Source organism: Mesoplodon mirus (assembly GCF_964341445.2).
Source record: "Mesoplodon mirus genome assembly, chromosome: 17".
Lineage (NCBI taxonomy): Eukaryota > Metazoa > Chordata > Mammalia > Artiodactyla > Ziphiidae > Mesoplodon > Mesoplodon mirus.
The window spans coordinates 1,688,580-1,715,698 of record NC_138993.1 but is presented as its reverse complement, the minus strand read 5'-3'; the positions used below and the strand labels follow the sequence as shown (position 1 = coordinate 1,715,698).

Genomic DNA, 27,119 nt, shown 5'->3' with positions numbered 1-27,119 from the left:
CCCTGTGATCAGATGTTTAATGTTTTTCAGACAACAATATTAAATGCCTTTTGGAAAAACCAAAGCCTGAATATGTGCACATTTTAGCAGCAGCAAAGGGTTAAATAATAAATAAGAATACTACCTCTTGGAATTAAATGCAGTTTCTGTTAAGAAAGTTTTAAAAAAAGAAACAAGAAGATAAATGAAGAGGACAGTCTGACTTTTACCACAAATCAGCTATTTTACATTGCTTCTGTCGCCCCCCCCCCAGCATATTTCTGAATTCCAAATGTTGGACTGTTTTTCTTTAATGCACATCAACAGGAGGCCCTGTCCAGTCTGCCCTTTGGACCAGAGATGGGCCCCCCACGCTCATGACAATCAGCCATGTGCTCCTACTTCGAAACAGCTTTGACTCACCAGTGGCATACTTTTACTTTATGTCATAGAGAATGTGCATCAGAGCAAAACAAAGTTGGAATATTAAATTTTTAAATTAGTTACATAAATCCCAACACATTTTTTAACTGTCACTTTCAATTTCCCACACGAATGGCTAGAAAGTGTTACATGTGGTATGAGAATTTGTTATAAATTTCTTTTTCTTAAATATTGCTTTAAGAATTTGGCTCTTTTCTCCTTAGTATATAGTAAGAAATAGTCTCCCTTGCCCAAGGGCAAGTTTCAAAATTATTGCTACTAAAGAAATATGTATTCTTATGCTTTTCAGCATAAAATGTTATAAAAGCCTTGTAAAAGATAATCTATAGAGTAACCTCCCCTCTAAAAAAATTGAGTGCTTGTGAAGACCATTTTAAAAAACAAAACATAGTCAACAAATATATACTTTCCCCTTCATTGTCATGATTGATGGAGATTTATTAGTTTCATTTTGCAAGTTTTACTTGAAGGGTGCTTTTACCAGGTATTATGACAGGTCACACCGAAAGCAATTTTCTATAAAAGATGTTACAATAACCCCTAAGGTACTTGTGTAATTTCATATTTGAGAACCAAGTGCACAAATAAAAAGTTTATAAGAACTGCCCTGTTGTTCTGACTCTGATTCTTGTCCCCTAAAAAAAAAAGAAAAATCTGTGCCCAGTAAGCTTTCTTTTTTTTTTTTCCTTTTTAAGAATTCTAAACCAGTACAATGTTTGATATGAGTCCTGTTGTTCTGGAGATCGACTAAAATAAAAGCACAGTTATTGTTTAGCTTTGGTATATTCTGCAATACATTTAGACAAGTAGAATATATACCAACCCCTATATTTTCCAACCGTGAAGTTACAATGAGGGAGGAAGTCACTTATGAGAGAGAAAATATTACAGACACAGAATAAAAGTTTGAGACCCAGTTTATCTTTAATCCTCTGGGATAAGCTATGGAACAAGCAGTCTGAAGAGTGGACACTCAGTGTCATAAACGGTATGCATCAGTTTACAATAACACGGGCACAAAAGCGATTGTCGCCTTTAGGACACTAGGGCCATCTGAGTGTCTCACATCCATGCACGCCACGTTCGCTGCATGAATATGCCACAGGTTTGTAGTGGACGTTGCCATTTAATGCCTACAGAGCCTAAAGCTTCCAAAGTGCCTATCTGGCCTGTACATATTTCATTAAAAATAAACTCTATAGAATAAATAAATATATAAAATAAATAAAATGTTGCCTTTGGAATTTCTATAAATAAATTTAACTTTTTTTCTTTTTTTTTTCTTTTTTTTTTTTAACTAAGAGGTCTTTGCTTTAAATTCACTGGGATGACACCCGTGACAATGAACCGAGAAAGACTTGTCGGTCAGACCGCACCCTCCTGCCTGTGAAAATGCAGCGGGGGCCCCCCTCGGGCCACCAGCCAGATCCCGATGCGTCCAGGTGTGGCAGCTCTGCTGATGAGGATGAAGGACAAGAGACCGGACGGGAAAGCGCGTCTATCCCCACATGCATCGGCTGGTCCTCTCTGCTCCCTCCTCTCTGCAGCCCCACTCACCCCCTCACCCTGCGGCCTCCTGCCCTCTGCTCACCACCCACCCGGCAGCAGTGGGCAGGGGGTCCCGAGGGAGGACGAGCCTGGAGAACAAAATCAGCATGTCCCCTCCACGCCTCTGTCAGACTATGCATGCGACAAAGTTTGGCAACAGTGGAGCTGATGTGATGACACAGCAAATCAATAAGAACCCACCGCATGAAACCTTTATAGTGGTTACTTTTTTAAGGGCTCAAGTGAAGAAACGGTCTTTGTCAACTTTGGCTTAGGATACCCTTATAGAGTTCGGGTACTTTGTCGGGGTCCACGGGTCTGGGTAAAAAATGTGTGAATTTCTGGTGCCGTTTAGTCCTCGTTCCTTCTCTGGGGGTCCCGTCCTTATTTAACGCGACATAGAACCGCCTTCCAGTGTCCACGTGTTTATACAGATTCGAGGAGTACGTGTTATACCAGTTTTCTTCAAACTGTTCTCTGAATACACACTCTTGGGTTAGTTTTTCCTGTTAAAAAACAAAAGCAAATATTTTGCAAAAATTAGCTACTTTCCGTATTGAAAACAATTGCGACATAACATAACTGGTGACAAAATACCAATTTTAACCCACTTTAAGTGCACTTTGCAAAAACTGCTTACCTCTATAAATTTAACTACCTCCTAATTTTTTTTCATAATGATTAAAGCACAAAAGAGTCTAATTTTTTCTAGTTAAACTTTTCCACATGCCAATTATCTGAATGAGTCAGTAGGCAAAGGCAGCTAACGCCATGAGCTGTTCCCATTTTCACCACAGCAGTTAGGATGGTGACCATCCTGGGGGGAGGGCCTTTTCGAAGAAAGAGTCTCAGAGTGCTGCTTCATCTTCAGCGTATTTTTCGTAAAGTCCTCGGTACACAGACCAACCTCACCAGTGACGTCAGAGATTTTCTGCCCTTTGAAGCAGTGGAGGTTATTCATTACACTAGAAGAGTGGTTTTCAAACTTCAGTGTGCAGAAGAATCACTTTGGGATGCTTTTTTTAAGTGTAAGTTTCCAATCCCCAACCTTTTAAAAATCTGATCCAGAGAGTCTGGAAATACGCATTCTGAACAGGCCTTGTGGAATTCTGATGCAGCCACTCTTTGGTCCACATTTTGAGATACGATGCTTTCTATCAGGTCTGGGTCTTCCTGGGTACAAAGAAGTAAAGACAAACATCCTAGCCCTCCTGTTTCCTTGAACTTAGAAGAACCACCACACACACTCCCCCCTGTTTAAAAGCAGAAAGGTTCCACATTTTCATAAATGTATTACACTTCACCCTCCACCAGAGCTTTATGAAAGCCTGGGTTCCCTGGAACCCCATAACCTAGGGCCCCTGCAGCCGCGTTGTCTCGAGGGCAGTAAGGACCAGAAGCGATGCACACATCACACCCCAAACCGTGAACTCATTCGAGGCACAAACAGGTGCTTCTAGCTGCGCCTGGAGAAGTGAGGCGGTGGGTGGACCAGCTTCTTGCTCTTCTCACCACGCGGAAACTTTAAGATCAGCACCTTCCCAGATGGCAGTGTTAAAAAAGAAACACTAAAATGACTTCTGAAAACATTCCCCTTGCTCTTGCCCACCTGGCCCCTTACGTAAATAAGAAAACCTACAAATACATGTCCACGCACAGTTACACACTTGAGGACACAACTTAGTGCACTGATTCACAGCCAGCCGAGCACAAGGCATCATCTCCAGCTGCCGTGGTCGCGTCGGGAGAGCGAGGGTGGGGCCGGGGAGGCGTGTCAAGCTGAGGATGCTGAAAACCAGCGGCCAGCGTGAGCTGGCTTCCCCACATCACTCCTCCGTTCACGGAAGGCTTCAACCACCCGGAAACACAGGGGACCCGCACCTCCTGGGAGCTGCTCTTCTAGGTCAGGGGTCCCCAACCCCCGGCCGCCGACCGATACCGGTACTGGTCCGCGGCCTGTTAGGAACCTGGCTGCACAGCAGGAGGCAAGCGGTGGGCGACCAGCGAAGCTTCATCTGCCGCTGCCCATCCCGCCCCCGTCGCTCGCATCACCTCCCGAACCACCGCCCCGCCCAATCCGTGGAAAAACTGTCTTCCACGAAACTGGTCCCTGGTGCCAAAAAGGTTGGGGACCGCTGCTCTAGGTGATCAAAATGTCCTGAGCAGGTTGGTAACAAAATCTTATCTCCTTGGACCAGTCTCTGCTAAGCGAGCTGAAACAAGGGAAAGCAACAACCGCAACCAAAAGCATCGAGCAGGACAGGATGATGGGGAAGCTCTGGACAGCTGGTGCTGGGTTTATAGGGACAATGTGCGTTGCAGGGGGCGAGTGGCACCTGCAGCCCCCCTCACCTGGGCGCTAGCAGAGAAGCCCCTCCCCCCCCTCCACAAGCAAACCTAGAGGAAACCCCCTGTGCTGGGGAGACCAGGCTGAACCTGATTTCTGTTTCATCTCCATTAAAGCGGACAAAATAAAAATAGTGTGTTAAAGACTTTAACGGCTATTTCAGACTTTACGTCCATCTGTACAATAAATATTCTCCCCACAGACAAGATTATTCCTGGCTTAAAATGTCTGGTTTGAGTTTGTAGTGATTAAGTAAATTTTCTAAACAAGTGATGTTCATTTATTTTCTACTTAATAAAGGTGGAGCGAAGTAGGGTATTGTAGAGCCTTCAGTTCTACCAAGGAGATGAAAAAAGAATTCAAATTAAGCTTTCTTTTTCTCAGCAGGAAATCACTTTACCTGACAGATACTTGGTTTAAAAAATAAGGCTCGGGCTTCCCTGGTGGCGCAGTGGTTGAGAGTCCGCCTGCCGATGCAGGGGACACGGGTTCGTGCCCCAGTCCGGGAAGATCCCACATGCCGCGGAGCAGCTGGGCCCGTGGGCCATGGCCGCTGAGCCTGCGCGTCCGGAGCCTGTGCTCCTCAATGGGAGAGGCCACAACAGGAGAGGCCCACGTACCGCAAAAACAAAATAAATAAATAAGGCTCTCCCCCTTCTGGACCCCAAGGTCTGCCCCAGCTTCTATCTGCTTTGTATACAAGTCGCACCTGCAGGGCCTGCACACCCTGAGGGGCCTGGCTTTGGAGCCACAGCCCCTGCTCCCGCAGCCTCACCTGGAGAAGGTCAGTGCCAGCACCTGAGGCGAGGCCATCACAGGTGCGTGGCCGGGGATCGGCACCCGGGGCCCAGGACACACCCCCCAGTCACCGTGGGGGCACGTCAGAACCATGAATTCAGAACCTCTCAGAACTGGAGCCAACCTCAGCCAACAGGTATTGCAACTTTCCCTGGAAAATGCCCGGGAAAGGGGGGCCTGCTAGGGAGGTCACCTGCCCCAGACCCCGCACCTTCCACTTCTCACTAATGGAGGGTTCCTCCCGACACCCCGTCCGTCCAGGGACTTCCGAGGCCCCTTCCGAAGGGCCGGGCGGGGGGCTCCACGGACCACGTTCCGGAACTCGGTGCAGCCCCTCTGATTCTGACAATCACATGTGCTGCCTTTCTTCTTTACCTCAAAATGCAATTTTTTAAAAAACACTATTCATTTTGCGGGAGGAACGGGTGGAGGTGGAGAGAAAACAGAGCGTATGCACAGAATTCTGCAGTGGGAAGGACGCTGCACGCTAAGACTGAAACACTAATGAGTCCAGTATTGAAGATGAGCCTCAATTCACATGTTTTGGGGGTATTGTCAGTTTGCGAAAAAAGAAAAACAACCTTTTTAAAAAAGTTGAACGAGGTAAGAAACTGAACTAACCTTTTCACTGCTCAGCAAACGCGGCTCTGTTCCCCTTACGAGGCTGTTGTAACATCGTCTACACACACAGTATAACGCTCTAGGCAACACGGAAAACGAAGTGAACTGTTCCACGTATAACAGTGTCGTCTACAGACAGCAGCTTTTGTGATGGTTACGAGCTCAGTCCTCTCCTTCACGGGAGGGTTGGATAACCTCAGTTAACTAGTTAAATGAGGCCGTGCAGACATTACCTTGCAAAACCCCTGATCCAGTTCAGCTCCTGTAATTACTACACAAGGGGTATAACGCCACTCAGATAAACCTGCAGACCTTAAAATTTTTTTTTAATTTAAATGATCATAAAAATTAAAGACCCTGATACCTTTCTATACCATGTATATGCTTTCAAATAATTTCTTCTTGCTATTTGGGTTTATGTTAATGTGTGATTTTTGTTTCAGACAAAGGTAGACAAAGCAGCAAGATTTACAGAATTAATCTCTTTATGATTAGACTTTAGTACTTAGCGATAAAATATTTAGTTGAGGTGAATATATTTATGTTACATATTTGTACTCCAAAGTGATTTCTCTAAATTAAAAATAAGAAAGTGAATGCAAATTGGGACAGCAAAAAAATATATTAAGCTGTATTCTTACATATACACAGAGGAGAAGAAACAGTTTCTGCCTTCAAATAAACTATACACTTTAGAATTATAGAACTCAGATGTTTTAAAACTCGCCACATGTTTCCAATGCAGACAGTTTATAGAGTATTCCACTATAAAGTGATCAATTCTTCTTTTATTGTATTTCCATGTTTTAATATTTTTGAGGGGATTATTTAACTATAGCTGTTTATGGCATACCTATCTTTGAACTGCTGGATTATGTCACTCAGCTTGGGTGGAGAATGTGGATTTAATTCAAAAGTCTCCTAAAGCCCATGCTTTGGAACAAAATCTGGTGAATGTCAGCAACTATGGAAACCCCTTTTCATTTTATATCATCAAATTCTGAGCAGTGGGAAAAACTGAAATTAAAACTTCAAAACTTTTACCAATCCTATTAAAACCAAAGTATGAGATAATAATGTGAAAATTATAGTATACCCCAGAGAATGTTTAGGAATGTTATACGACATAAACTCATATGGACACTAGTCTTAACTATTTGACAATTGGAAAATGTGTAATCCACATGGGCGTTACCATGCCTGATTCCTATCTGTACCCATTTAAAAACTGAAATCAGAAGTTTTCAAAATTTGAGATTCAAGAGTCCTCATTGAAAATGTATAGACTTATGCTGCTATTTTAAAACATGATTTCCATCTTTATACACATCAACATATGGTGTAGCTTTAACCATACCATCCAAATGGTTGCTTGTGTTCAACTCAATGGGCTGTTTGACCTCCCTGCATAAACTCACAACACATAAATCCCAAGGTCAGAAACCGCCTTGATAGAGTTCCCCAACCTTTTGTAAGCTACTGATTTGATGTAACCGCTTGTTCTCTGCCCACCGTCAACCCCAGTCATGGTATTTAAACGTCCCTTAACTACAATTACTCGTAGAGATGTACCTTCCTCATTCATAATCTAGCAGTAAAGTCTTAATGGGAATTGTTGCAAGCATCGGGGTGATTAAATATAATGATGAAAGGATCATTCATAAGAAGCTAGGTATTTTAACGCTTCTCTCCTGGGAGAAGTCCCCCAACAGAAAGCAACAAACACACAGAACAGGCAGGAAGGCACTATTTCTCATTTCATTAGAAGCTCCATTCAGATCCAGCCCCCTTAAGCCCCCAACACGCCTCACTCAAGGCCTATTTTTCAAAACCTCTTTAAAATCCCTACCATTCCCACGGGCCTGCTTTTACACCCATGATCTTGGCCATCAAAACTGTCACTGGAATTGTGGGAACAGTTGAATCAGTCGTGTCTGGTCAACGTACACAAACGAAGCAAGTGGGCGGGCAACGTCTGTCTCATCAAATACACAAAAAGGTAAGAATTCCTACATTCTCTCCACTCCTCCCCCACCAAACCAGACAAGACAAGACAGAATTCAGCTTCGCTCCAGAAGCTGCGTACTTAGGTGTACCTGTGGACTCGAAGGTAGGGCCCAGTCTGAATCTGATCCGGCCTTGGACATCTCCTATGGCGTGGGCTCACCAGCCACGCGGTACCCACCACACAGCCAAGGACAGAGCCCCCCGCGTGGACCACAGGGCAGAGCCACCCTAGAAATGGACATTTGTTTAGCAAATCAAGTGAGCTCATAAACTTGCAATATATGTTCAGAGGTGGAGCCCCACAGGGGAAAGAAAATCCTGCCCAAGGTTGAACAGAATTCAAGCGGAGAAGTTTAATATTCACTTTATGAAATAGTTTTGCTTCTGCCAATGGGTAGACTATGCACATTCGGTGCTTCTGCCGAGAGCCCTACAGGAAAAGTTTGTGAAGTTTCTCTTAGGGTCCTAGAGCACAGGTAACATTTCTTATCATAAATGATCATCTGATAAGAGAAGTAAGTCATTCAGTGACCACTTAAAATGCACATCAGATTTGCAAAAGCTGAAAAAACTTCAAGCTAAATATGACTCTTTGTAAAACCTGAAAGTAGAAGCACAGACCATGGAGGAGAAGTGGGCAGCTTCAAGGCTGGGAGGTGCAATGAAGGAAATAATTCCTATTATTAAGGACACGAGGCAGAGACATTGGAACCCAACCACCTTGTCTGCAGGATAATCAGCAGGCGCACCGCAGGAGGGAGAATCGAAACAGAAACACGTACCAGAGATCTTCTATGGTAGACAAAGCAGGCTGAATTCAGGCCTTGAGTGCAGAAATAAAATTAGACAAACTGAAAGATTAACAAAGATAATGGTAAAGTAAGCGCAAAGGCAATTTCTGAAGAACTAAAAGATTCACGGAATTTCTATGGTAAAGGAATGTCAACCTCCTACAGACACACACACAATGGGATTGATTAGCCACCCTGGGCCTCAGGCTCCTTCTCTGTGAAGCGAGGGGATTGGACTCAGGGATGTCCACTGTCTCTCTGAGTCTAAGGCCGAATGATCCGGCCTTGGAGCATCCAGTGTGGAGGCCTAGCCACCCACAATGACTCGGGAAGGACGCACTGACCAGGAAATGGAAAAGAAGCTGCAGCGTTGCTGGAAAATAGGGGAAGAAACACGCCCAAATGTTCAGCCTCCATTACCTCTGCAGAGACGGAGAGCTAAGTAATGCTTCCAGAAGCAGCCAAGCGGGGAGGCTGCTGTTTCGGGGAAGAAAGGACGGGGAAGAAGACACAGCTTCGGCACAAGGGGCCCCTCCTTCCCTCCCTGGGAGACCGACAGGATGTCCCCCGGTGTTGGCCTCAAAAAACATGGCTCACAAATGAACGTCTGCCTGACCAACAAACCCTACGTCATCAGCTGCCCAAAGAGGACTTACTGGGAAGAAAAACCAAATCCTGGAGGAAAACAAGAAGTTATCAAAGTCATAGAGCGCCCAGAGCTGGAGGCAAAGTTGGACGTGTGCACAAGGGAGATAAAAGGCAAGGTTAAAGAGAAGCAACACCAGGGCTCCAGAATTTCTCAGACACCCAGTCACACCCCCCTCCGAGGTGCACAGAGAAACCCCGAGTGGGCTCACGAGCACATGCGTGTCTCTGGCACCTCTCGACTCCCCGGGGCCCCCCCTACTGCCCGCCACCAGCTCCAGCTAGACTCACATCAGCCCAGATCTCTCTGGAACCAAACTCTTGCTCCCAGCCCCCGCCTTGCGCTAGAGAAATGGCCCCACGCTCGTGGAAAGTGACGGGTGCTGCGGTCCCTTCCTCACACGTGGGTGGCTGTCCCATTCTCTCGGGGCCCCTCTGCTAATGTCCCCCTTCCAGGACGAATCCGAGCTCATACCATCCATCGGCCAGTCAGCCTGCTCCCCCAAGGCACTGGAGCCATACACCAACATGGGCCGCTTCCAAAGCAGTACCTTCACCCTGAAACGCCGAGTCCGGGGGTGGCCACTGCAGTGCTGCCACAGCCTGGTGACTTCACCAACATGTGGGCATGAGAAATCATGCCCACCATCACCACGATGGGAACTAAGCCCTTAATAGGCAGTCCAACTTTTTCATTTCATTAAGTGGGTAAAATAGTAATGTGCTGCATTTGAGAAGAAGGTGTATAAAATTAACCTTAACAAATGAAGCTTTATGGTTAACATTTTCAAGTATAATGCAAGGGGCGCCATAGTTTGATCTGAAGGGAAATGTTTATTTACTTTCACAGACTGTATCCTAAATCTTAACTTCTGAATTCAGACTTGCAAGAAGCACAATTTCCGTGCGCCTCCATGCAGGCGTCTCCTTCTGGGGCCACACTTATCCCTGAAGGAGGCGAACGAGCAGCTGCACAGCCCCGGGGGCCAGGACAGCGCTGGCCGCATCCTGGGCCCCGTCTCCACTGTCCCCATTACCCTGGTTCCTAGTCCCAGCCCAGCCAGTCTGAGGAAGATGCCCAAGGCTGCACAGCCCACGAGCCACGGAGCTAGCGTCCCAGACCCCACGCTGCACCTACTCCTCACTGCAGCTCCAAGTTCAAACTCTTCAGGATGCAAGTACAGGCTTGAACCTTCCATCAAAACACCGCAAACTGAAGATCTACTCAAAAGACAGGGAGAGAAAGAAACGGAATACAAGCCACCCCAGAGGGTCCAGAGAAAACGACCTGCCACACAGCGATTCACAAGGAAAATGGAAGAGAGGGAGGGCGGGCGGGAGGGTAGAGAGGAGCCTCGGTCTGGGAGTGGACAGCAAGCGTGTGCACACGTGCAGGGCAGTGTGGCAGCCACACGGACAAAGCCACTCCCGGCCACAGCACAGCCAGCCCAGCACACACCGGGGAGGGTGCCCTTGGCGTGACCTTGGCAGGTCCGAGCTCAGAACACTGCACTGAGCCGTGGGCGGTTCCCCACAAAGGAAAAGCAGGCTGCAGCAGAGAGCTCTCTGAAAATCACAACAACAAAAGATTGAGGAAGGAGGGGATGCATTTATGTCAGGACTGTGAGCATTCACGGAGCCCTTTGTGGGGCTCCACTCCAAGCCAGAACCTCTCCGTCCTTGGGGAGCCTCGGCGGCGGGGTGCTGGGAAGGCAGACACTCTTCTCAGCCGCCTGCAAGGATGCTGCGGGGCGCCCAGGTCGACGGACACGCAGCGGACAAGCCAGTCCTGGCAGGGGGCAGGGGGCAGGAGGCGAGCGGGTGGGGCTTTCCCTGGGAGGGGGTGTCTCCCGGGCCGGGACACGGAGCAGCAAGGCTGCAGCACCCGCGGATGGCAATGACGATGACAGTGGAGGACGCTCCAAATGTCAGCGTCGTGGCCTCTGGCGGCAGCTGAGAGAAACAGAAGCAGAGCCAGGACCACTGGGGCTGGAGGGGCAGTAAACATGGCAGGATCAGGCTCCTCCCGGCAGCCACGGCTCCAAAGCCTGCAGCCCCGAAGCTGCTTGCACGCCAGCCTTTCCCTCCCCGAGCCCACCTGCCTACTTTTCTCCATCTCCTCTGTGAGTAATCCTGACGTCTCCTCCGAGGCCAGGGATGAAGCTCCCTCCCCCATGCTCCCCAAGGCCTTTCTGTATACAACTCTGTCACAACAGCCATCACACCAAATTATAAGCCTTGGTGTGCACGTCTGACTGCCCCCCAAAGCTGCAAGGTCACCCCAGGAGAAGGCAGCACTTACCTGCGCGGGGTACTGTGTGTGGATCGGGGCCCTGAACCACGGCTCCCGGGGAAACACAGGGTTAGGGTCCTGTGAGCCTCTGCTCGTGACATTTTTGTCAACAAATCAATACATGTTGTTTTACGCCTGATTGTGTTTCAAGTTAATAGTGTTGCTTCATTGGTCGTGGACGCAGGCAGTGACTCAGGCCAACGGAGGCTCCTCTGAGGTGCGAGCGTCCCCCGTGAGGCTCGCCCAGCCTCCTGCACTTGGGACACCGGACAGCATCTGGGCACTCGGCCCCGGGGGCATTCTAACCAGCAAAACCACCACCAAAAGCACAAAAACGTGAGACCCGTGGCAGAAGGGGCGCTTGCTCAGTGGGAGCTGCCCTCACGGGGCCTCAGCCAGGAGCTGCCCCCTCGAGACGCAGCTTCTGCTTCCCTGTGCAGGCCCGCGAGCGACACAACTGCAGGGTCACGTGGCAACTGCGGCCAGCAGACAAACGTGCGCGCACGCAGCCTGCAGTCACGAGGGCCAACTGTACTCCTGACGCCTACGGAAGGGCCGGCCCGTGTGAGCAGGGACACAGTCACGTCCCCTGGCTTTGCGAAAGCAAACGAGTGTGCAAGCGAGGGGAGCCGCGTGTGGCGGGGAGCGTGCCGGGAGGCGGGAAGGAGAAGCGGAAGCCCCGCGTCCCCAGCATCCAAGCAGCGGCCTGGCTCTGCACGCCCGACAGACGACCCTCTGCAAAGAGGCGCGATGTGCGCGGGGTGCAGGGAGGGGCGGACCGGAGACCCCGGACCCTAAATAAAGACCCTCCCTGCGTACTGAGCACAGCCCCCTCAGGTCCTGGAACCATCCCCCGCCTGCCTCTCAGGCCACACGGGTCTACTGGGCCCCACCCGTGAGCTTCGACTATTAAACCGGGCCCTCCCCAAAGCCCACAAAGACCTGTGCTGGGTGACTCCAGCCACCGCTAACTTGCGAGGTTTTCCACGCACCTCAGACCGTCAGGGGAGGCAGCTCCCATGCTTAACAACGTAAAGGTAAGTAAACTCAAATAAATAAGTAGATACTTTTTTAAAAGATGATTTTCCACTAATTAACAGCCAGGAGTATAGATGCTAAGGAAACAAATGAACCACTAAATAGAAACTAGGCTACTAGAAAGAAACAATTGTTTCAAAGTCCTGTCTGTGAAGGGGAGACTACAATCCTGCTCTAATATGGGGTTATTTCTGGCAAAAAAAAAAAAAAAAAATATATATATATATATATATATATATATATATCTTTTACTCACAAAAACGGATGGCCACTCATGCATATGTATCAGGCAAGGTTTACTAATTCACCTATGTTCAAATAGTAAGCCCTTACGTACTCTCTGTGTTACCTTGACTCGGTCGCTAAGCCACTAAACTCTCATTCCCATCGCCTCTAGAACAAGGACAGTCTATGAACGAAATCAGCTCACACAGCAGAAGATGCTCTTCTGAGGCACTGCCCTCCTGTATTCAAAGTCACCACCTGATCCTCTGAACGCTGGCAACGTACACTAGCAACTGAAGGCCTTGCTCTATCACCCGAAGTATCTATTTAAAACCGCCCACTTCCAGAGCACACCTGCCATCGAGGAGATTACTGCACAAATGACCCGTTTCGTTTCCTTTACAGTAATGACATTCCTTGGAGACTCGACGTACAGGACACGCCTGACCGTCCACCATCAAAGTCATCTGAACTGACACAGCACAACGACAAACTGCTAAGTCCAGTGTGGACAGGCCAGCGGGTACGGTTTCCTGTTCCGTAACACATACATTCACTCTGCTTGTTCCAAAGCCCCTCACAAGGGCACCGCAGCACCTAATGCAAACAACAGGGACCCTCCCTGCCAGGGCCTCCCAGCCCCAGGCGTTTTCACAACTGGCACCTACGGATCCCAGGAGGATAAAGGACCAAATCTGGGGGCAACCAGCTTCCTGGAAGAGCATTTTCTCTGACCCTGCATTTCATGAAAAAGTAAAGGGATCAATTTAAGGCCACTCTAGACCCTCCAGATGACCGCACATAACCACGTACTGCAGCCCAAGAATGTGCGTGTGTCTAAAGTTACCTTCAGCGCTAAGCAGTACCACTCTCACCATCAGGGCTACTGGGAAGAGAAACGACATCCTTGGAACGTCTGTGAAGGCCAGGTGACACCTGGCTTCCCAGTAATTCGCACCAGAAGACATGGGGGGAGGACCTCCTCCCCCAGGAGCCCTGGGGCACAGGTGTGCTGAGCTCAAAGCCCAGACACCGAAGCGGCATCTCAGCCATCACATCAGACCCACCCTGCTGCTTCAGAGTCTATTGGTCTTATAGTCCAGTGTGAATTTTAATATAAATACGTTTTGAATTGCAGTTGCCAAAGAGGCATAAGGGATTCGTGTTTGTACATATTCAAATAAGATAATAAAAATAATCTAAGGCAAATGGGGTTCTGAGGATCTGAGATACTTCACCGTTTTCCTCCTACAGAGGTAGACATACTCCTTCATCCTGGGACGGGTGGTCCTTCAGGACCCCTGCTGCTGCGCCCACTGTGGAAACACCACACACGTGGAAACACCACACACGTGGAAACACCACACACGTGGAAACACCACACACGTGGAAACACCACACACGTGGAAACACCGCACAAGGGACTGCTCTGGCTCACACACGTCCACCCGGTAGAGACAACTGCCCCAATGTTTGGGGCTTTTTAAAGTTCCTGTGCACTGGAAACACAGTCCAAATCCATCACACCTTGGTTACCGATTACATGGACTCACATAAACCAAATCGGGCCCAGCTGTGTCTCTGGAAACGGAACAACAGTAGGCACATCTGTCAGCGCGGTGGCCAGGCCCCATAGAGCTGGTCTGAGTCCTCGCTCTGGCCCACCGGCCCCCGAGCTCCAGCCCCGGGGCAAGTCACCCCACCCGCTACCCTCTAGCCATGACAGTTAAGCAGCGTCCTGCCTGTGGAGGTCCAGGATGGTCAGGTGGACAGTTACCTGGGTAGCGCTGTCCACGAGGGGATGACCGGCTGAATAGCTGGGGTGACAAACCCTACGTGCCAACTGCTCACGCAGAGCGGGCCTTCAGGAAACATACAGACTGTAAAGACAGAGTCTGGCCCCTAAGAACTTAATCCAGTGGGAAAGACCAACAGGGAATGGAAACTCTGGACAGAATACAGTAAGTGCTAAAAGGGATACAAACCAGAAATCCATGTCATCCTTTTCACCACGTTTACAGATCCCATGCTCTGCTTTCCTGTATCATTACAATTTTAGTGATTGTGCTACCTTTTTCTAATGAAAAGGTCAATATCTCTCATTAAATGCAGGCTCCTTGAAACGGATTAATTTTTTTCAAGGCATTCTTTTTTAAAGATATATTTATTACAGTCAATTATTCTTGACACACTGAAGTATCTTGATGATACTCAGATAATTAAGAGTAAGACCCTAAAAGTAACTGAGCCTTACTTCTAGTCTCTTTGATAAGAATGAAAGTGACAAATGTAAACTAATACTCTAATACTTTAATCCTCTGCCCAAGTGTGCACCCAAATGAGTGTGTATGTGAGAGACCTAATACCCTCCCTAAATTTCACCCACGCAGGATGTTCTAATCTTTACATTTGAAACATTATGTGCCCTTCCTTGTCTGCCTTCCCTTTTCTGAGACTCCTATTCATCCCTCAAGACCCAATTAAGCGCTACCATCCAATTTCCCCAAACAGTTATTTAAACACTCTCTGGACTCCCAAGATACTTGTGATTCCTCTAATACAGTGCATTTCACATTGCACTGAATTATTTGTATTTCTCCTACCAGATTTTGAGATATTTGTTACACTGTCATGCACTTAGCACAATGCTGGGCACATAGTAGGTATAAATGTTTGTGAACAAATGAGCAAGTGAATGGAGGCATGGATGAATGAACACATGAATACAATAATCAAACTCCATCCCAGACGGAGAACAACTCAGGTTTTCCTTAAATCGTGTAATGATACACATCAGCAATAGAGTTTTTCCTATTTCTACAATCTAATAGGATGTCACAATCCCACATATTTTTCTGAAGAAATATTACCCCATTCACCTCTGGCCTTTTAGATCTAATCCTAATGTAAACTTGGAAACAAAAGATCTACATAGATGAAAAGAGAAAATAATCCCAAAATACATTTTACATTAATTTTTGCTACATTTACACATTCACTTACTTTATAAAAGTGATGGCTATTTCCCCAAATCTATTTACCTTCTTTCCCAATGAGATCAGTCTTTTCCAGTTTTCCCCAATGTTTAGAAACACACCTTTTCCACTTTACGGAGCTTCACACAACTTCATACAAGCAAACTCCTCGGGCCAGTTTCCAGCGTATTTAATAACAGTATCGTTGCCAGTTTCTCTCTTTCCTTCTCTCCATCTCATCAGGATGAAAAGGGGATGTGTGGGTGTCCCCCCCATTCTCACTGCCACGCCATGATGACAACCACAAACACGGTGGAAAGTGACTCCTGGCCACGGAGGAGATGGTCTCCCCCATGCCTCCGCACACCCGCATGAGGTACGGACCATGGACAAACCAGGCCGGCTGCTGGGGACAGACGGAACTGCTGCATGACATCATGCGCGTAGAGCATCCTGTGGGCCAGGCAGGCAAGGCTCGGGAGCGAAGCCTGCAGAGTCCTGAGATCCAGAGCAGGAACCGTTCAGGCCACCTAAGTCCAGCCCTTGGTTTCACGGATGGGAGGAACAGGCAGGGCACCCACTGATGTCCTGACGCCCGTCCCCACACTCCCCCAGACACCACCTTCTCCAGACTCGGCCACTCCCCCTGGGGCTGGACATTCAGATGACGCGTTACAGCCCAGCTCAGCACGGGGGTGGCAGGGAGGGACCCCTCCCTCCAGCAGGGCCCTAGGGACAGGCTGGCCTCAAGGGCTGCACCTCCAGGGCCAGTGAAGCCACGAATGAACCACGACTTCAATCGGCTTCAACCCAGCACGTGCGGGGCTCGGGCTGTGGCGGGGGGCGGGGGCGCGATATTCAAAAGAAAGCTGCAGCCCAGGCCCTCGATACGCTGGGGACACGGCCACACGGCCACACCGGCAGTGTACATTCCTCGTGTGATGACGGAAACACACATAAAGCATCCCCGGGGCCCAGAGGACAACACAAGAAATGCTGACCAGAAACTAGGGTCCGAGTTAGGGGTGTAGGGAAGGTTTTGCAGAAAAGGCAGCATCTTCACGCATCTGAAAGAAAGAAGGCTGCCTCCGCGGGCACAGTGCGGGGGGGGGGGGGGGACAGCAGGGTGGGGGGGAGGGGGGACCCGACCGCGCGGCCCAGCAGTCCGCAAGTGTCCGCAGAAGAGCAACGGCTGTCCGCGTGGCCCGAGGGCTGAGGACAAGCAGCATGGCCTCGGTCTGCTCACTCATCGCTGCCTTCAAAACACTTTGCCTGAAGGCGTGTTTTATAAAATAACGTAACATATATGAACTACGCGTTCCATATGCAATTTTCAAATAGTTTAAGATGCAGTGTTGAAATCCACACTCAAAAAATCTGGACATCATGGTGATAAACTACAGTCCCTTCCACCCCACCCACAAAAGGTCAGACTGCGACCCAACACAGAAAGCATTCTACTGAGCCCAACTGTGACTGACTTAATTAAATCCACGTTATGGACCTAAAAGTGAAGGAGAAAGTGAGGGGTGACCAAAGGAGAACATCACTTCATGTTTTAAAAATCTAAAAGCTTCCTTACATCTTGAATCTTTGCACTTAAAAGCGTTGACGAAGATAATTTAGGAAGTAAATAACTTCATCTAGACCAAGAACTGTGTTTCCTATGCTTAAAAACCTATTTTAAAATAATCCATTCTCTCGAGGAAGCACTTTTTTAAAAGACAAACGTCTAACAAAATCAATCAATCTTACATTCAAATTTTACCAAAGCAGAAAAACCATCCTTGTGTCATGAAAAATGGTGGGTGTTATATTCAAACTATACCGTTTATTGTCTCCTGGAGTTTCTGAGTAAAAGTTGGAGACTATTCCCAACCCTTGTGTGTGTGTGTGTGTGTGTGTGTGTGTGCGTGCACGCGTGTATGTGTGTGTGTGTATTTACTAGTATATGGATAAAACAGAGGATATCTAGAAAAACTTTCTCCTGATTCTACATAAAAATGCCCTTCGTTTCTGCCAACAGAGGACTCCAGAACCTCTCCCATCCTGAGCGTCTTTTAATTTTCAGCTTTTTGTAGATTCTAGCCAAAGTTCTCATATTGCAGATAATATGGATTAAATCCCCATTTGACCACCAATAATGGCAACAAGAAACTAAAGGCTGACTTCACTACAAAGCTTTTGTTGAAAACTCAAGTTATACACAGTAACTGATAACCCAGTATTCACACTCATACCTTTAGCAAAAATGTATCAAGTTCCTACTGTGCAGTAAAGAGATACAAAGTCTGCCCCTCCTCTCAAAGCAGAAGCGGGGGGCTCTTGTTCATTTCTGCCCCCCCAACCCTGGCACCTAGAACCGTGCCTGATGGGCTACAGTGAGCGCTCTTCTTTGCCTCACCCAAGGAGCTTACGACCCAGTGGAGATGGGAAGTAAGACAGGGGAAGGAAGAAACTCATAACACTCGCAAATAATTATTATATTTTTATATTCTTATTCACCTACAAGAATATCTGACAAAAATTTCCATCTCCCTTCTCTCTCTACATAATGAAAATTTTATGTAGCTCAGAGAAAGGGTTTATACTCACTGCATGGTCTATTTCTAGTTTTAATTACAATGCTTGGCAAAGCTTGGAAGAAGATCATTTCAATTTGTTTCAAAAATAACTCCCATTCAATACAAGAAGATGGGATTTTTCACAGTTGTGAATTTTTTATTTCCTTGACAATGAAAATGGCTTGGCATATAAATAAAGCATTTGCTTAGAAACTTTGGTCTCGTGAAGATCCAGGGCTGATATCTATTAATAAAAATGAAGTGGTCTTCTTCAAAAAGTGGAAACCTACACTCCCCCTCCCACCACTGTTTCATTTCTATTTATAAGCTCGAGAAAGAGCAGTTCCCAGCAAACGTGAGCCAGGAAGGCGGGCAAGGTCTCTCAGGTACTTACTGATCCGTACAGCTCCCCCTTCTCATTCATGCCGAGGTAGAGTCCACTGTCCACGCCTCGAATGCTGACCAGGCCCACCGCTATACTGATAAACTCCAGGATGCCTGTGAGACCAACAGCAGAGGGAGACAGGTCAGAGCACAGAGTATCTCCCCTGGAGCGTCCACATCCCTGGGAGCATCTAAGAGGAGGGCCGCACCTTCACTCGAGAAGTGTCTTCTCTTAAAACCACTGCCCCAAAGAATTGATTTTTCAACTAAATTTTATCTTACAGTAACGAGACAAAAATACTTATCGACGTGACACATAACAAAATATTTTTAAGTAAAAAAGCTAGCATTTACATAGATATGGTGAGAAGTGACATGTCAGTAAACCAATGCACATGTTCTAATTAACTTAAAAGAGTATAATGTATGAGAAAACTTACTTCCACTTCAAAAATGTGAAATTAAGTATATGTGTATGGCCATGGATTGGAAAAAAAAACGTTCTATTCAGAGAAGGGTCTATGCCCCTCATAATAAGAATAGGAGATGCCAACCAAAGACTTGTTTGGTTTACACCGAAAGTTATCCAGTTCTCTATTGTATAACTGTATTGAGCTCTATCTGGAAAACTAAAAAGCCCACACATATCCCAAATATTTCTGCTTAAACAAAGTATTGATTTTCACTGTGCTTATCTAAGCCCCAAAGAGATAGATAAGCAATTAAGATAACACAATATTCTGGGGGAAAAAATGCTGATTCCAAAAATGCTCTTGATTTAAAATAGGCATGGAATACTACATCCCAAAATCAAATCAACATAACGATCTTCTTTTATTTCCTTCTTTCACCTTGCTTACCTAAGAATAACAATACCTAAGCTGGGCATAAACCCAGAATTGTGTGGTCATACAACAGCAGTTCCAGGTTCTATAACCATATTGTTGTTCTAACATGATTACCCAATGGTATACGGGGACGACGCTAATATCACTCGTGCTCAGCCATTTTTTCCATTTTGTCTTAAAGTGCTACACTTCGTGTAAACCTCGTATTAACACACACAAAATATTGAGTTGTTTTAAAAATATCTCCAAATATTAAAAAATTTACTTACATTTAAGAGTTTAGAAAGAAACTAAGGGTAACCCTGGGCTAGAGTCAGTCTCATGTGACTCATAGAAAAGCACTTACATGTATTTTTAAACAATTAATTTTGCAACTCTCACAAAATAGACTGTGTTGCAATCACAAGAAGATGTGAACTACATAAATCTAATAAAGCAAAGGTTCCAAGGTGATGGACAAAGGGAAAGAGATTTCTTATAAAGAGGTATTCTTAATTCTGTTATAAGCACAAAATGCAACAAATATTTTGAGCTTACAGTTTACAGAATGTCTATCTGGACCTGCACAACTATGTATTTTAACAGAATGTGAAGTAGTGTGTGAATAAATATAAAGAGAAGTTACTAATTGCCTTCTGGATCTGATAACCTGTGACTCTCTAGTGAAAAATACATGTGAAATAAGTTCATTACCAGCCATCCCTACCTCACAAACCAAATGGAAAGACAAATAAGGCAGTAGTTCCATGAGAGTCATTTCTTGTGAGATGCACGCCCTTATTGATGAATCATTTTATTTCATTATACTACGTCTAACTCTTATGATTAAAAATAACTTACATTGTAGCCTTTTATTACTATAGGAGTCACACACATGTGAATCTCTTCTTAGCTACCTGAAAACACACAATATGTCATAGTTATCCTGAAATAGTATAAGGAATTCATTAATGTCCAATTTTCATTGTAAAATGAAAACATTTGGCCCCTTTGCATCTGACCAATTTAATACACCATGTCAATAAAACTGAAAGTCATAAAACTGAAATAAACAATACTTGCACCTTCTAAGAGGGTATCTGATGATCCTTCTCTTTTCCCTAAGCAGGAGGCAGCTCTGAGACTATTAACTGACATTGCCCATCAGACCTAAGAAAAAATAAGTGCACGTGATCTCGCAAAACCATGTAACTGGCTGGTCAGCGGAGCATCAGAAGTAATAATATCAACAGCGACTATCGTAACAACCGGACTCCTCGAGCATCTAGTCTGTGCCCAGTGAGAGGCCTGATGTCATTCGGCCCTCAGAACAGCCCTAGGCATTACCATATGCTAATCTCCAGATGACACGTGGGGACACTAGGTTCAAGGATAACTTGCCCCCAAGCAATCAGACTCCAGAGCCTAGGTCCTTACTGATTGGTACACCTTCCCATCACTTTTACCTTTTCTCACAGACCCGTGATTTCTGTACCACTTTTATATAGTTATTCCCTCACTAGTGACTGGAAGATGTTACCCAGGTGAGACTCTGCAGGCCCAGCACGCAGGACTAGAAGCAGAGGAAGTGAGGGGCATGTGAGCTCCGGGGACCGTGCCCTCGTCACACAGAACTTGGGAAGGTGGGCACCTGTGTGTGCAGACTATTCACACGTTTTTCTCCGTGCACATAGGTTTTTTTTTAAAAGGACTTAAGGTCCGAAATGATTATCATACATTTTGGAAATGAAGGTCGTAAGATATCTATCTTGTTATCTCTTTCTGGCATCAGCAAGATACGCACTCACTCATTCAATCAGCAAACTAAGGAGTGACTGTACTGTAAGCCAAGCACCATGCCCTTTTCTGAGGGTATGAAGATGAACGAGGTCTAGCCTACACCCTCAAAGAGCTTCCTGTCTAGTGGGAGGAAGGACAAATAACCAGATAAATGTAATGACAATGTGGGAAATGCGGTGAGAGGCAGGTGTTCAGGGTACGCTCAGTGTCCAAGGGTGGGCGGCTCACTAAGGCTGGACAAGGAGAGTCAGAGGGGCTTCCTAAAAGGAGTCGGGCCGAGACAAGCCTCCAAGGGGTGTTCCACATGAGAAGGAACTACATCTAGGGACCCCAGGTGGAAAAGGTTTCATCATCTCAAACCAGCACCCCTATCTCTGCAGCTCCTTGAGAAGCAGAGACCTCGAAAGAGCAGCCCAGCTTTTTAGGAGGCCACCTCACGATCCGAGGACAAGCAGAACTCACAACGTCTGAGTCACAGCCGTTCCCTCACGTGCAGAGAGGGCCGAAGCTGCGAGGCCACAAAGACCTGGCCCCCTGGTAATCAGCTCCCGCCCCCCGCAGACTGCAGTCCTTATCATTCCTGCTACCATCGTGTCCACCATGAACTCTAGAGCCTCAACCAGGTCAGCTAACCTCTCCCCGGGCCTGAGCCACTGCCGAGCAAGTGATCACAACCGCACTGATCTGAGCGGGGCCGCTCCCCCGGTGTCTGTTCACGTGCACGTGAGGCTCAGGAAAAGCCCAGGAGAAGGCTTCTGTATAGAAACAGTGACATGCTTCACCATCGTCAGGAGAGGAACGGAATGAAGGAAAGGGCTAGGAAGAGAAGGAGGAGGAAAGGGAGGGAGGGAAGGGCGGGGCTGTGCCTGAAATTAAAGTGTGGCCCTCACACGTGTCCCAGGGTGGCCCAACTCTCTTAGGCAGTTCAGAAAGGCCACAGCAATGGGCAGTGATGGAGTGGCCTGGGAAGCGTGAGGTCAGTGACGAGTGGCACCTGGCGATTCCCTTTCACGGCAGGCAACAGTTCCAGTGAGGATGCACTCACTGGGCCCAGGAAGCCTGACGGGGTCTGGTGGGGCCCACGGTCATCTGTGGTCCGCAAGAGGCCAGGTCAGTTCCTGGGACCACTTCAGGAAAATGACCTCAGCAGAGCATCATCCTCGCTCCAGACTCACTAGGTAGTAGTGCTCAGCCCCCAAGCTCTGTTCACGTGGACCATGACCCCAAAGCTGGCCCAGCTCCCAAGAGCCCCGCTGCATGGGCCTCACCTCCACGCTGGCCATGGGAAGTGGGAGGGCCAGCCCAAGCAGCTCCACTCTGGCCCGTGTTAAACAACCCTCCAGCCTAAAAGCCCCCAACACCACTTAACAGAGCTGCATTCTTCAGAGGACAAGAATGTGTGCAGACTGTGGAGAGAGGCCTGACACGAGGCTTTCGAAAATAGATTAGCCGGCCCGCCCCCCGCCCCCCCACAGAGCTCCCTGCTGGCCAGGAGAATCCCGAACCAGGGCTGCCAAATCAATCAGCTCAGAGCCCCAATCCCAGCAAGCCCGAGTCTGCAGCAACTTGAGCAAATCCCAGAGTTCATGTGGAAAATGACTAGCTGAATGGGAGCCATAACCCCACCGATTTTTCGAGAATCTGAAGCCATCCTGAAAACTGCTCCTTAAATAGGCAGCCTTTCCCTTACTGAGATATTGAAGAGCCAGATACCCAGAACGGCATTGTTTCAAGTGCGAAACCCTGGAAGTAAGATTTTTTTGAACCTCTTTCTTTTTAAAGCATACTGTTATCATGTTTCTCCGCTCTGGTACAACTTCACCTGACCCCTGGACCCGGCCGCCCCAGCCGGGAGCCCTGGTACTGATGCGGGTGGCCTGGCAGAGCTGCACTTGGGCCGGAAGACGCCCGGCAGGGACGCAGGCATCTCCGCACCAGGCCGGGGTCACCCCGCTCAGGCTCCTCGTGCCAAGTCAAATAACGGATCAGGCCCGACGCTCACTTCTTTATTATTCCACATTACCATTTCCTCAATTGATTTTCTGCTCACTTTTTCCGTCTAGCAAGTGCTCTAAAGAGGAAAAAAAAAAAAAGGAAACGAACCGTCTGGCTCCCGTGGCCTATCACCCAGAGATACGAGTCCCGGTTCCCTTTCTCCAGGCTGGGCCTCAGCTCCACGCCAGCACCCCCGAAAGGAAAACAAAGAGCTCCCTCTAGGTCCCACCTAAGTTGTCAACCGCGCGGCTCCTGCTGGGACAGCAGTAAGGTCCCCCCCCACGACCCGCACCGCCGCCGCAGTGCCACCGCCACGCTTGCCAGCAGCTGCGGTCACCTGCGGCTGCGGGGGGTAGCACGTCATTTTCCCCGCACGCTTCCTCCTGCCTTTCCGTTTCAGGTAGAAAAGGCACCTTCTGTTTTAATCAGGGTGCAAACCCCCCTCGCCCCTACCCACAACTACTCTTTCCTATGGACTCGGAAGAGAAACCGGGGGTGCATTCGAAGTCCCCAGAGCGCAGCGGGCGAGGAGGGGGGCGCACGCGGGGGAGGGGGAGGGCCCAAGGTGAGGCGGGGGGACGGGGGCGGGAGCGCCAGGTGCGACGGCCGCAGCCCCGCCCCGGGTCCTAGCGCCCACCAGCCGCCTCCGGCGCCCCGGGCGGGGCCGGGAGGCAGGGTGGGAAGCTCGGCCGCGGGGCGCTGCAGAGGTTGCTAATATTGGGACCTGCCGCAGCGGGAGACCGCGGCACTGCTGTCACCCCGGGGGCGCTCCTCCCTGCCACCGGATGGAAGCTGAAATAAGCCTCCCGTCTCGCCCTCCTTCCCCGCCCCCACTGCGCACACCACCCACTCAGCCGCATCCAAACCCGGGTGAGGGCGCGGCGAGCGCCGGGCGCGCCCCTCCCCCGGCAGCCAGCTCCCGGCCGACCCCCGAGCTCGGGCCGGGCCCCCACCCCGGGCCGGGCTTTCGCTGCCCGGCCTCCCACCCAGCACTGCGCCTACCAGCCCGCCGGCAGCGCCGGGCGGACAAGGAGTGGACGTGTCACCTCCGCAGTTGGAGGTGGGATGCCAAGGCCGGGTTTTTGTTTTACGGTCTCTGTTCAGCCACCGTGCCAGCGTCCTTGCTGGCTGACCCCAGAGCGCGCCTCTCGGCTCCGCGCTTTCCGTTCCCCGGTCCCCTCCATCCACCCTGGTCCCTCTCTGTCCCCGTGGCGGAGTCACCGGATTCCTAATGACTCGGCTGCGTGTAGCGAACGTCCTACACGAAAGGTGACTGCGTTTAAAAAAAAAAAAAAACCACGGTGGGGGCGGGGTGGAGGAGCCCCAACCGGAGCCTCCCCGCCTCTCTGCGCGGGTCCCGGGCGCTCCCGACCCGGGCTCGACTGCACACCAGGCCGCTGGCCGCACTCGGGCGCCCGCCGCGGGCTCCCCGGGCCGGGGCCCGGCCACGCAGGGCGCGGAGACGGGCGCCGGGCCCCGCTCGGGAGCGGTAACAATGGCACGCGGCCCCCGCCGCCTGCGCCGCCCTTTGTCCCCCTCCCTTCCCCGCGGCTCCCGCCCTGCCGGCCGGCCCGACCCACCTCCGGCGCCGCGAGCCCACCGCTCCCGAGACCCGGCTGTGAGCGTCGAAGGAGGGAGAAGGGTCCGAGACGGGACGGGGCTCAGGGGCCTCGGCCCCGCCACCGAGTCCCCCGCCGCGCGCGCCTCCGGCAGCTCCCACCCCGCGCGCGGCCCCGCTGCCTGGGCGGCGACTGGATCCGCTGGACCAGCGCTCACACGCGGCGAGCGCGAAGGGACGCGACTTGGGCAAAGGGAGCCCGACCCCTAAGCGCGGCCGGAGCGCGCCAGCCGGCCGGACGCCCGGGACACAGCGGTCCCCGCAGCCGAGGGCGCGCGGGGCGGGGGCAAGACGCCGAACCCGAGCGCGTCTAGGACCGCGCGGAGTTGGCCGGCGGCCGCCGAGTGGCACCTGCCGGCCGGCGCGCCGGGGACCCGTCTGGGCTCGGCGCCCCCGCCCACGGCCGCCCCGGGTCCTGCAGCAGCCCCGGGAGCGGCCGCAGAGAGCACTTTAGGAAAGTTTCGTCCCCGCTCCGCAGCGGCCAGAGCTGCCTCCGCTTCTCGGGGCTACGTTTCCGTAACTGAAAGCTGCAAAGCAGAGAAGGGAGGCAGCCCGCCGTTCACGCCGGTAGGTTCAGTGCGGGGTGAGCCGAGGCAGAAAATCCCGGGGCTCGTGCATCCGGGACCAGCCCCGTCTCAGGCCCGAACCGTCCTCACCTCCGGCATCGTCTGCGGCCCACGAACCTACACAGATAGTTTAGATCATGTTCAACATCTGGCGTTAAAGCTTGAGGAAGAGAAATCACCACAGGACTTTGTTTTTACGACCTAGTTTAAGTGTTGTCAGGCGGGTTTACTCAATAAGTTAACTCTTTCCAACAGTCTGGTTGCCCAGATGCCCCCCCTCCTTTTTTTTCTTGCTTTTTTTTTTTTTTTTTTTTTGGCAAGTAAGGAAAAAACCCGAGTCGCCCCTCCACCATCAGTTCCCCCCACCCCGGGACTGTGCTCGCCGAGTCGCTGCTGTCGGGCTCAGGGTGGCCCAGCAGGCACGTGTGTGCACTCACTAAAGGGGGCAGTCACCAGCCCTCGGGTCTGCAGCCATCCATGCTGAGTCACAAATACCCTCCTCGGGAAATGAAATCCTCGGAATGCCCTTTAAAATTAGCTCGCAGCTTTTGCACGGGCGCACACACTCACACCAGAGCCACACAGGGCTGCACGCCATGGAAATTACAGAGAGCACAGGGAATAACTCGTGGCTGGAAGGACAAACGCCCCTGGTGAGCGCCCTGGCCCTTCCCAAGTCATTTTCCCCCAGTGCCTCTGCCCCTGCAGCCCAGAGTCTAAAATACGACTTTAGTCCTCTTCCCAACAGAACAATCAGCAACCTTCGCCTAAAGGGTTCCAGACCCTCACGGTGGGAATAAGCAACACGCTTAATTTAAAATTCAAGCAGGATACTTATTGAAGGAAAAAAGGGAAAGGGCAAAAACTTCATTTGACACAAGATGCTAACCACTGCCTTCATGAAAATGCATTTTAAGTTCTCAGTAGTTAATCATTAAAGCTTTAAACTCGTGGAATCAGTCCATTCAAAAGAAACTTCCTAAACCCGATCTTCCCGTGTATCTGATGCAAAAGAACTAGGGGCTTGTGTTATATTTATAAATCATGCCCTCCTTTACAAAGAAAAAAAAAAAAAGCCTTTCAATGTAGACCCGCATCAGTGCCAGCGGCAGATCTGCAATTCCGGAGGCTTCCCTCCCCCCACCCCCACCCCCCTTGAGCTAGCAAGACAGAGACAGACCGAGACAGAGAGAGGGAGAGACCCCTTCCCGCATCCCCCGCCCAGCCACCTTCTCGGTAGTTACAATCCGAACATGCCAGCACGGACAGTAAAGGGTTAATGGTGTACCTACCAAATCGGCTGTGGTCTTTCCTGGTTCCCTGGATAGTACCATTGGGGAAGATTTCTAAGTGAAATCCAGTCCTGCAGTAGAGCTGCCTCCGCCTGAGAATCCCCTTTAAATGATCCAAGTCTGTGACTGCAGGTCCCCTGGGAAGCCCCCCTGCTTCGGACTGACCCAGGTGGTCACTTAACAAAACCGGGCTGTCCGCCGGCAACACGGGCACATTCCCAAACGGTGCCGCATCCTGCACACCGAAATAGTTCCCAACTTCACCTAGGGGAGCCATCAGAAGACTCGGCTTTCGGAGCACAGCAATAAACAATAATGATGGTGCCAACCCAGGAGCTATTAGGCGAGGTATATCCAACTCC

The 27,119-nt window shown here is 49.5% G+C and overlaps 1 protein-coding gene across 1 annotated transcript; it reads right to left on the bottom strand.

The window, feature by feature from the left end:
• Positions 1-1,324: 1,324 nt before the first annotated feature.
• Positions 1,325-27,092, bottom strand: FGF9 (fibroblast growth factor 9). The gene is made up of 3 exons (XM_082602251.1): positions 26,758-27,092; positions 18,670-18,773; positions 1,325-2,477 (listed from the first exon to the last, which is right to left on the bottom strand). The coding sequence occupies exons 1-3, from the start codon at positions 27,032-27,034 to the stop codon at positions 2,232-2,234; spliced, it is 627 nt and encodes a 208-aa protein (XP_082458377.1). The 5' UTR covers positions 27,035-27,092; the 3' UTR covers positions 1,325-2,231.
• Positions 27,093-27,119: the final 27 nt, after the last annotated feature.